This window comes from Nannobrachium achirus, assembly GCF_963921795.1.
Source record: "Nannobrachium achirus genome assembly, chromosome: 24".
In the NCBI taxonomy this organism is placed as follows: Eukaryota; Metazoa; Chordata; class Actinopteri; order Myctophiformes; family Myctophidae; genus Nannobrachium; species Nannobrachium achirus.
In genome coordinates this window covers 36,907,616-36,918,881 of record NC_137831.1, presented here as the reverse complement: position 1 = coordinate 36,918,881, position 11,266 = coordinate 36,907,616, and the positions used below count along the sequence as shown (strand labels likewise).

Here is an 11,266-nt window from a genome sequence, read left to right as displayed (position 1 = left end):
TTGTGGGTAACTGATATAAAGCCCGATTCGTGCTTCTCCGTTCGTCGTCGTGCGGCGGTGCCGCGCGCCCGAAAACAGCCGATCTGCAAGCTCACAACGGGTTGCACTGACTGGCACACGGACGCGTTGTGAGCTTGCAGATCGTCTGTGTGTTGGAGTTGAGGTGGTCGGGTGCCCTCTATAGTCCGGGAAAAATGGGGGTGAACGTGGATTCGCCTGTAAAAGTTTTTTTCTCAACTGATTCTTGTAGCTTGGGGTCACCTCTTAAGGATTCAAGAGGATGACCAGTGATATCCATTGAGCATTTTTTATTATTAACCCCTTAATGCCTGAAACATGGGCTCCCATTGACTTTCTATACAGGAGGAAAATACCCAGAAAAAGATTATTTTTCGGGGTATTTAAGGAGGATCTGAGGGGTCTAACTAGGGGTTTGTTATGATGCTGAATCCATTGCAGGCATTTGTTTTGCACAAAAAACATTCCGTGGGCTAGAAATAGCCTCAGAAAACAATACACGTATGGGTGAGTATTCATGTTAGTCGGAGGCCTTAGGGTTTTTTTTCTCGTGCTAATCAGTCTAAAAGTGCAAAATTTTGCACAGATGTAGCTCAGGGCTTGCTCTAATGATTTAGCTAGGGCGCCCGAGTCTGCGACATTCGGGGTCGCCACAGCGGCCAAATCAAGTTGGGCTCCCATCGACTTTAGTGATGAAAAGTGATGAGTCATCACTTTTCAGAGTTTTGTGGGTGTTGTGGTGACCCCGAAGGTCGCCGACCTAGCTAAATCATTAGAGCATGCCCTGAGCTACATCTGTGCAAAATTTTGCACTTTTAGACTGATTAGCACGAGAAAAAAAACCCTAAGGCCTCCAACTAACATGAATACTCACCCATACGTGTATTGTTTTCTGAGGCTATTTCTAGCCCACGGAATGTTTTTTGTGCAAAACAAATGCCTGCAATGGATTCAGCATCATGACAAACCCCTAGTTAGACCCCTCAGATCCTCCTTAAATACCCCGAAAAATAATCTTTTTCTGGGTATTTTCCTCCTGTATAGAAAGTCAATGGGAGCCCATGTTTCAGGCATTAAGGGGTTAATAATAAAAAATGCTCAATGGATATCACTGGTCATCCTCTTGAATCCTTAAGAGGTGACCCCAAGCTACAAGAATCAGTTGAGAAAAAAACTTTTACAGGCGAATCCACGTTCAGCCAAAAATCACCCTTTTTTTCCCGGACTACTATGCTCGGTAGGATGTATTGATTCAAGACTAGTACTGAAAGTCAACTAAAAGGAGATCCTAGTAAGTTTTATTTACACAGGAACATCTTTATGTAGGCCTATCTCATATAACATTGAAAGACAGACAAAAACGTGACATTTCGTATTTCACCTGATACACTTTAAAAAACATAAAAGGTTGACGAAAGTTATTATATTATTATTATTAGTAGTAGTAGTAGTAGTAGTAGTAGTAATATTTGTTTGTTTGTTTAAATTTAAGTTTAGCAGTAGAAATATTACTAGTGTTCCTTCCAGGACCATGGGGTGGTGCTGTTTGACAACCTATCAGGTTGTATACGTCGTGAACGTGCTGCTGTGGCTGCTGTGCAGTGCAGCAACATGAGAAAATATAAAATAATAAAGCAATAGCCCACAATTACTATAAAGGTCTAATAGCAGTTTTAAAAAAGTACTACATTATATGCATGTCTTATTACTTATCCACCTATAACAAATCACAACTTTCACACGTTTGTACTGCAGTAGGCTTTATAACAGAGGAAGATATTATATTATGTTATGATTGATTATAGGCCTGTAACCTTATCTAGTAGGCTATATTATGTTGTTCATTTTATGATAGCCTATTCATATCTGAATCTGATCCTTATGATAGTGTAACGACCCTGCAAGAGACAGGGCTCTGAGGTCTGTTGCTATGCCAAGCGAGCTATAGCTCTCTTGGTGTTGCGGGTTGCTTGCCTTGCCTAGTGGTGGGGCTGGGGTTCGCCTCCCGGTTTGGAACTGCCTCACTAGTCTGCTAAATCGCCCCACTTGTTACTATAGTCTAGATTATGATATTTGATAGCTTGTAAGAGTCTAAATGTCACCACAAGGCCTGATTGCGACCAAAGGTCGCTGTTAACTATGGCACATCTTGTCCTTCTGTAACACCTCAATGTCCTTCCTTCTGTAACGCCTCAATTGTGACATCACGTGACATCATGTGACATCACATCATCAAAGATCAAACCCTGGATGGATGTCCATACATGGAGATGACTGGTTCATCGCCTAAATCTCCATATATGGAGCTGACCTCTGTACATCTGATTCCCAGATTATGCCATGTTAGGGCAACCACACTATAATAGAATCCCTTTTATGCCCATAAACGGGGACAAGGACAGAGACAGATACTGACGCGTGATTATGGATCCCACTGGGAAAGATGGATAACCACACCCCGGACTCATTTTTGAAGCTTGTGATTGGCTGAACCGGACGTAGGGAGCGCTCCGTTGTAGTCACTTGGACCGCGCGAGGTGCACCAAAACCCAATTATCATTGCGTTTATCGTGCGCTTGCCCAATGTCGTGGACAATAACAGAAAACGAGCGCTCTATGCCGTTTCCATCCATTTTTCCCAGTGGGATCCATAATCAGGCGATACTGACAGGCACGGACGGACGGATGCATGTCTGGGGTCTCAAAGCACATGATTGGTTTACATACAGGGATCTCCATTATGGGCATGAAAGGGATTGTATGTACAGTATGAGGTCAGACGTCATAGACGTTATAGGACTTTCACAAAACGATGGATGTCTGGGATCTCACAGCACACAGTTGGTTCTACAGACGCCTCAATGTCTATAGCTGACCTCAATGTCTATGGCTGACCTGCCCATATATGGAGATCCCTGATGTCATGGATCTCAATATATGGAGCTGACCAACACTGACATCATCAGCTCTACATCACCCGGATTGGTAATAAATCTCCTGTTCTCCCATATATGGCCCAGACAGATGGCACGACCTCGCCCTTTCGCTTTTCGCCCTTAGGCATCTTACTAGTTTCTATTGTTTTGGTAAAGCCTATCTTGTTATAACCTCGCCAGTCACCAGTCTTTCCACCTCAGAGGATAATCTTGTTATGGTTCAGCTCATCCTTGAAGCAGCTAACTATGTTGTCTGACTTGTGCCTCTTGGCAGAAGTGATTCTCACTTTCTACTCACGATAGCATATGCATAAAACATAATCATCATCACCACCTAGAATATTGTCTGGTCTCTTAATTGCTTCATCGATTATTGATTATTAGAATTCCATGACACAATTTGATTCAATGTTATCAAAAAGACAAGTGAACACATCTCTTTATAGAAGAAATCTCTTTAGAATCTCTTTATTAGAAGTTAGAAATTCAAGTATTTGAGCCACGAACCACGTAACCATGTAACAATTTTGCCTCTCAGACCCAAGACTTTGAATATTTTGTTATCATTTGATACCATTTTGTCCACAATTCCATGCTGTATTGCAAGGGTCTTCAACAGGGGTTCGGGATCCCTAGGGGGTACTCAGGCGTACTATAGGGGGTCCTCCAAATCTTTGTGTGAAAAACCTTTTTCTCCTTTTTTATATTAACCACTTGAATCTTGTCCATATTCTGAGAACTTTAGCCAAAAATGGCCGATCTGCAAGATCACAAGGCCTCGCACTGCGAGGTGTTGTGAGCTTGTAGATCGGCTATTTTCGGGAAAGAGGTTTGGTGTAGAGAGGAAAAAAGAGCAGTACGTTTAATAAGTATTGACAGTTAAAGTGGTTAAATAAATAAATAAACACACACACACAAATTGACATGAATCCAAAATACACTGATGATTGTGCTGTCACACGATGAAACTATAAGGAATCTATGAAAAGGTTGTGGGGGGGGGGGGGGGGCTACACATATTACATAACCATTTTGTTTCCAACTCTCCATCATTTATCTGGGGACCACCTGGAACCCCCTAAGGACCACTGGTTGAACCAATGATTTTAGACTAAACAGATCTGAATAGTCATTATGCAATAGACTAGGAAGATAATTGGGTAACACATAGCTTCATTAATTTTAAATAACATACAGCCTTGAGGCCTCAAATGAGATTTGTATGTGGCAGTGCTATACATAGTTTATAATGCATAAATAATAATGGGTTATGAATAGTTTATAATATCATAATATGGATCCATATATTGTTGCTGTTGGGTGGAAAACGTTATGAAACGTGCTTTTTGTACGAAGGATAGGCATCCTTACAATATACGTCATAAGCTTTTTGCTTCAGCCTATACATTTAGATCACCTTATCTTACAGATTGCAATTATGTTACTGTACTGTAATATTATGGATACGTTTTCTCTTTTAAAAAGGAAAAAAGTAGTCAGGATTGGGACTCGAACCAGCGACACAGTGTCAGGCTACACTGAGCCTATGTGGTATACACCTGGACTGGTCGGTCAGCAGGCATCCCAGGTTATGGATTGTGTTGAAGATCATCAAAATAAACCAACTAATGCTGTGGGAACACATATCCCCACCACTGTTATGGTTACAGTGACCACCAGAGGTCCTTGAGGGGGCTCTAGGTGGTCTGCTAAATGGAGAGTTGGTAACCAAATGGACCCTTATAGTATAGATCTTTAAAGGACGACTTCACCACTTTTCATCCTATCTTCATAGAACTGGTCCTCACTAATGTTCATGATAAAATAGCATAATTTCTTTATACTCGGTCTGTCTCAGAGGAGGGCTGTGGGCAGTTCAGAAACCCATCATCTTGTGACATCATCGATGGAGAATGCAAGCTAATAGAAAATGCAGGCTTTCTATTCCTGAAAAGTTGCAATGTTAAAGTGAAAGCCATTGTTCTCATCACTCATGATTAGGGGTGTAACGATACATTTTAATAGCGATTCGATACATATCACGATACATGGTTGACGATACGATACATGGACGATATTGGTTCATTCATGGTGATACGATACGATTCGATTCAATGATTTAAAATCGATATAGTAACTATTTAGCAAAGAAATTAAATCTGTGTGAAAGGTGTGGATAGTGCAGGTTTTTAAGGGAAACATGTATTGTTATGGATATAAATAAGTAAACAGTGATTATCCGCCAAATACATGGATATTGTATATGGACAAACCTGCACCTTGACATGAACCCAGAGATTACACACATTTATCGATAGACCAGTGTAGCTATATTAAAAGGAAAAGTAATTAAACCCCTCCTTTTCATTTGTTCTTCTTAAAAATGCTAAATACAATGCACAAGTAGGTAGTATCGATACAATCGATTCTTTGCACTGCCGATTCGATACGATACAAAATAAAACGATACGATTCGATTTTAGCTGTTTTCATTTCGATATACTTCGATTTTTTAAGTTAAAAACGATATTTCGATACAGTTACTATATCGTTACACCCCTACTCATGATAGTAAAAATAAAAATATTTATTTCAAAAGTATATAAAAAAAATCTGTCAAATGATGATGTCACAAGACTATGGATTGCTGAACTTCCCACAGCTCTCCTAAGAGACTTGGACCGAGTAGAATTTATTTTGCTATTTTATTATGAACATTAGTGAGGACCTATTAAGATAGATTGAAAAGTGGCAAAGTCGTCCATTAACTCTTGAGAGCGTAAAATGAAACCAAAACAGACCTGTACGGGTCCATTTGTTTTCATGTTACACTCTCAAGAGTTAAATTATTGTTGAACACCTGCATTACATAATGTACAAGATGTCTACACAATTACAGAATGTAGAAGAATTGTTATTTTGATTGATGTTATCGGTCCTATATGGTACGACAAAATCCTATCCAACAATAACAACATATTTTATAATAGTTTTGTGCTGAGTCTCATCAAATGGTGGTCCATGACTCAAATGCCAAATAAATAATGGACCTTGATATGAAAAAGGTTGAAAATCACTGGGTTAGGGGAGCTAGTCTCGCACAGCCAGACAGCTGTTCAACAATCTCCGAATGCTATGAGGGGAGCATTTGCAGATTGTGGGAGCAGATTGTGCATCTCTCCTTTCCGACACGTCTCCATTCCGACACTAACGCTATCTCTTACCCTAACCCTAACCTTAACCTATGGAAGTGATGATTTAGCCTTAGTCTTAGTCTTGTGAATAACACACAGGATAGTTTTAGTCTCATTTAGTCATCTGAAATTGTTTAGTCTTAGTCGAATAAATATACAAATCTGAAGTCTCTTAAAATCTACACTGTTGGAACCACAAGGTCCCCGGTTCGAGCGTTGTGTCCTTCAGCTCGACACTGAACGCAACTGCTTCCGATGAGCCTTATCGGTGCCTTGCAAGGTTTCCTCCGTGTTCAGTGTGAATGTAATGCATACTGTAAAGCACTTGGAGAAGTGTGGTATATACATAATGCATCATTTATACATTTTAGAGGTCACCAGCTACAGTAGGCCTATAGTGTAGGTGGGCATACTAATGCGATTTCACCAACCACTTGACTCGACTTGACTTCTCCCAACCATTAAATAAACATGAACCAAACTGAATCAGCTTAGCTGACACATAAATAATTCCTATGTAATAATTATGCACCTTTATCAGGATTTCTGCATGTTTAAGGTATGCCCTTCTGGGACATTTTTAAGACCCTTACGAGGGCGATTTAAGACTTAGTCCCAGATTTACATGCAAAGTAAATTAATTCAGGGTATTCAGCCTTGAGCGTATTACTTACTAGTTCCATGTAGTGGTTGTGTTACTGTTCGATCAATACAATTTCCCCCCAAACACATTTAAAAGGGAGTCCAAAGTAAATGTACAACTTACAACACTTACAAAGGTGATTTTAACTTCATAATCAAAAATGTAAGGCCTGAAAGTCTGGTTATTGCTTTTTCGACTTTTTGAAACATTTTAAGGACCTGCGGAAGACCTGTTTATTATGCAATGGCTTCTTGTAAACCACTGAACTCTAACTCAAATAAATACAAAGGCAATGGCACAGTATCCGTATGTACATTCAAAACTTTATTATGGAATACAGTGTAGAAAGCGGTTTTCTTTTTCCCAGCCAATGCAAATGGCCCGCAAAATATTACACAGTGGAAAAAAAAAGAAAAGAAAAGCCACAGAAAAGAAAAGGTCCCCCTTCCCCAAAAAGCAAGCCTAGCTACCTCCTCAACTTTGCTGCCCTCTAATGGGCTGATAAGAAACACCCTCTGAAAAAAATAAAACAAGGCATTATGACCCAGCCCACTGCAGTCTCAGTAGATGGATATAGATTCACTGCAAACTGCTTATTCATGAGATGTAGCACACAGACAGCCAGGAGGGGAGGGAGGGAGAGGTTGTAGATCACAATGTTTCTCGTTTAACCTTGTGCCGATTCGATAGTGTCTGGCAAATTCAGCCGAACAAAGATCGTAACCCCAGGATGCATGGTCACGTTAAGTGGGAAATACACAGCGACATAAAGCTGAGTGCGGGTTGGGTGGGTGAGAAAGGGTTAAAGCCCGATTTCTACTCGTCACGTGCCTAAAACAACCAATCTACTGTAAGTGCTTTGAGAGCTTATAGATCGGACATTTTCGGTATCGGGCTTAAAAATGACAAAGTAAACCAGTTGTCACTTGTGCTGTCGTGCCATTGAACTGGACGAGATGCTGACATCTCAGGTGCTCTCATCATCATTACTAAAAAAAAAAAACCTTATGCCAGAGATGACAAAAACACTACAGTGATCTGTCAGCAGGGGGAGCTGTTGTGCGTACAGGGCAGAGCGGTGAGAGGCGGGCAGCATGCCTAGAGGGGAGGGGAGGGAGGCTGAGGAGAGGGGAGTGAGAATCCATTATATACGGACTGCTTGGCTGGCTAGCCATCTGGAACTGCAAGTCATTTCCTCTCCCTACTCACCCCCCGCACGCACGCACGCACACACGCAAGCACACACTCGCTCGCACACACACCTCCAATCCAATCATTCACCCCTCGACGGCACCTGTTCTTTCCTCAAAACATGGAGCGGTTGAGAGGGAGAGAGAGACGGGAAGGGAGAGAGACAGAGGGAAGGGCGTAGAGATATCGAGTAACAGAAGGGTTGTCTTTAAATACACAAAGAGCAAACATTATTGTATTTTCTGAAATGTCAACGGACCCAAAGAGGGGAGGAAACGGCGCGGCAGGCTAGGACTAAAACGCAATAACGTATAGCATAGGGAAAAAGACGAGACATATTATACACCCACCCTCCCCTCCGCCATTTCCGCAATCTCTTCCGCAGTCTCTCCCCTAGCATGCCCTTTAAAAAAAAAAGAAAAGAAAAAAAGGACAGAACACAATGTGAATTTAAAATGAAAAAAATGAAATAAAACAAACAAAATGTAAATTGAATGATCAATTCTCTACACAAAGAAAAGATCCTGTGATTGCAGAAGGATTTTTCAACACAGTAAAGTTCATAATAATAATAATAATATACACAATTGGGATCTTAGTCGACCCCCCCTCCTTCTACGGTAGATTCAGGAACCAAAAAGAAACAAATGAAAATTATAAAAAATAAAAATAACGGAACACACTTTTAAATCCCCCAAAAAAGCACGGATTTTCTCTCCATAGTGTTTTTTTATTTTATTTTTTAAACATGATATCAAAGCTCAGCCCATTCATCTATGTAGATTTAATATATGTTTTTTCATTATTATCTTTTTTTCTTTTTTCCATGGTCGTTTTAAGTCACGTGGTCACGAAAAAGATACTAAAATGTACAATCGTTGCTAGGATGACAAGTCGATTACGTGAGAAAGGATCCTCAAGAGCAGCGTTAAAGATTTTCGTTTTATTTTTTTTTCTCCGTCTTCGTCAAATCCTGTCATCACCGTTTTCGTCGTCATGCACTACATACGAACAGCTAAGATCGGCATTACAACACACGCAATTTTAAAAAAAGGACTTTACATTGTTTTTTAATTTTTTTGTCTTTTTTTTTGGTTTTGTCTTTTTTTTTTTTCTCCACTCGATTTTTGTTAGATTGTTTTTTTGTAGGTTTTTTTGAAAAACAAAACTGGGAAACCGTATAGGCTTTGAAATAAGAAAAGAGAAAAGAAAACGACAAGAAAAAAAAAGCTCATTCGGAATACATGGTTACCGTCATCATCATTATCTTCATCATCGGTAGCCTCTTGATATATTTATAATCCTTGACAGCCTTGTGTGAGTCAACGTCCTAGTTCTCAGCGTCGGGTTTTGGGGGACCAAAAGGGGTCCAAATGGACCCTTATGGGCAATTTCTGAATAAATATTTGACGTTTTTCTGAAGAGAATCAACCTCAGCCCTAAATAGGTTAAAATGGTCCGTAACTCTGCAAGTGTACAAATGAAATCCGGGGTCGATAACTCTTTGAGGTCCCCTGTAAAAGGGGGGGCAATTTGGACCCCTGGTGGTCCCCGGATCCTTATGCTGAGAAGCAGTGAGTTAAACCAGCCCGGCTGTCGTGAGAATGCACAAAGTAAGAGAGAGAAAGAGGAGGGGAATTGGTGGGGGTCACCTATACTCCAGTGTGGACTGTAGGGGTCAGTAGTGGACGGGTGGGGGGGAGGTGGGCGGCTGCTGAGCCTCGAGCGAAACGGAACACGCGATTTCGTCTTATAGGCGGGGGTTAAATCTGTTAAATCTTGTGCACTAAAATAAAGGGAGCGATTGTCAGTGATTTGCGTTATTACATTAAATCAAATCAGTGGGTTGTACAAAAGAACATTGTTAGTTAGTTTTTTCTTTAAAGAAAAATCATACATTGGGATTGGCTTCGATTGGAAGCAATAGGCTATATGCACAGTAGCCATATTTGAGAGATGTTGGGTCTTTTCTCACTTCCTTCAAAGGTGTTACCAATGATACTAATGAAGGATCTGTTCCATTTCATGGAGCACAGTGGTTCTCAAACCTTTTATTTCAAGGACCCCCATAACTCTGAGTGTACAAATGGATCCAAATGAGAGCCTTCATTAGTAGAGCCTTCATTCGTATTATTGGTAACACCTGTGAAGGAAGAGAGAAAAGAACCAATTTATCTCCAAAATGGCTGCTGTGCATAGAGCCTATTGTATGAGGCTCAGCAGCAGAGAGAGAGAGAAGAGAGAGAAATCATCCCCTGAAACACTGATCTGTGGTCAGTTTTCCTCTATAAGAGTCCACATCTAATCCATCACATAACCGGAACGGCAAAACACAATCCCACTGACCTTGAACTCAGCGCTAGTACAGGAGGACACTCTCTCACTCACTCTCTCTCCCTCCCTATGGGTGGGTTTGTTTATGATGCACTGGGCGGGGGGCTTTGTGTGTGTGCGCGATTTTTTTGAACGTTTTATAAATACATACAGTATATATTAATAATTCAGCAGGCCCAGACGGAGATAATGGGGGTAAAAAAATATACAAAATAAATAAACAACACCCAATTAAATGTGTGCGTTTTTCCTTGAATTTAACAGTGCGGTAGGTAGGTAGGTAGGTAGGGCACACCCACACACCCAGGCTCATAAAACAAACCCTTCCTCCGTGTCCTTGTGGGGTGGGGTGGGGTGGGGTGGGGTGGGGGTGTGGGGCCGGGGTTGGCAGGGTGGGGATCGATTAGGGTGGGGGAGGGAGGAGGAACGTTGGGCATGGCATTAGAGGGAGTGTGTTTTAGTGGTGGTCAATGGATGTGCGACAAGACGTGGTGTGTGTGTGTGTGTGTGTGTGTGTGTGTGTGTGTGTGTGTGTGTGTGTGTGTGTGTGTGTGTGTGTGTGTGTTCTTCTCAGTTGTGCATCTGCTCAAAGAACTTGTAGGTGGGGTTCTCATAGCCGTTCTGCTGCATCTTGGACAGATGGCGCTCCTCTGGGGTGACGGCGGCATCCACCTGGAGGAGGTAGGGGGGGAGGGAGGGAGGGAGGGAGGAGAGAGAGAGAGAGAGAGAGAGAGAGAGAGAGAGAGAGAGAGAGAGAGAGAGAGAGAGAGAGAGACACACACACAAGTGTTAATTTTGACAGGACATTCTTTTTAAGAAAAGATGAAGAAAAGAAAAGATGTGTTAAAATGTTTTCATTTACTGCTTTCTATCGTTTTAGCCATTTCAATGATTTTGATTTCAGTGGGTGGGGGCATGCGTACAAGTGGCTAAATATGTATTTTTAGACA

At 41.2% G+C, this 11,266-nt stretch overlaps 1 protein-coding gene across 1 annotated transcript in view; it reads right to left on the bottom strand.

Annotated features, from left to right (window-relative positions):
* Window positions 1–8,821: 8,821 nt before the first annotated feature.
* LOC308280466 (amyloid-beta A4 protein-like) overlaps window positions 8,822–11,266 on the bottom strand; it is an 85,044-nt gene continuing 82,599 nt past the window's right edge. The window contains exon 18 of the mRNA XM_080720740.1: window positions 8,822–10,988. Within this exon, the coding sequence (XP_080576866.1) occupies window positions 10,887–10,988 (102 nt within the window). The 3' untranslated portion in view covers window positions 8,822–10,886. The remainder of the gene's footprint in view (window positions 10,989–11,266) is intronic.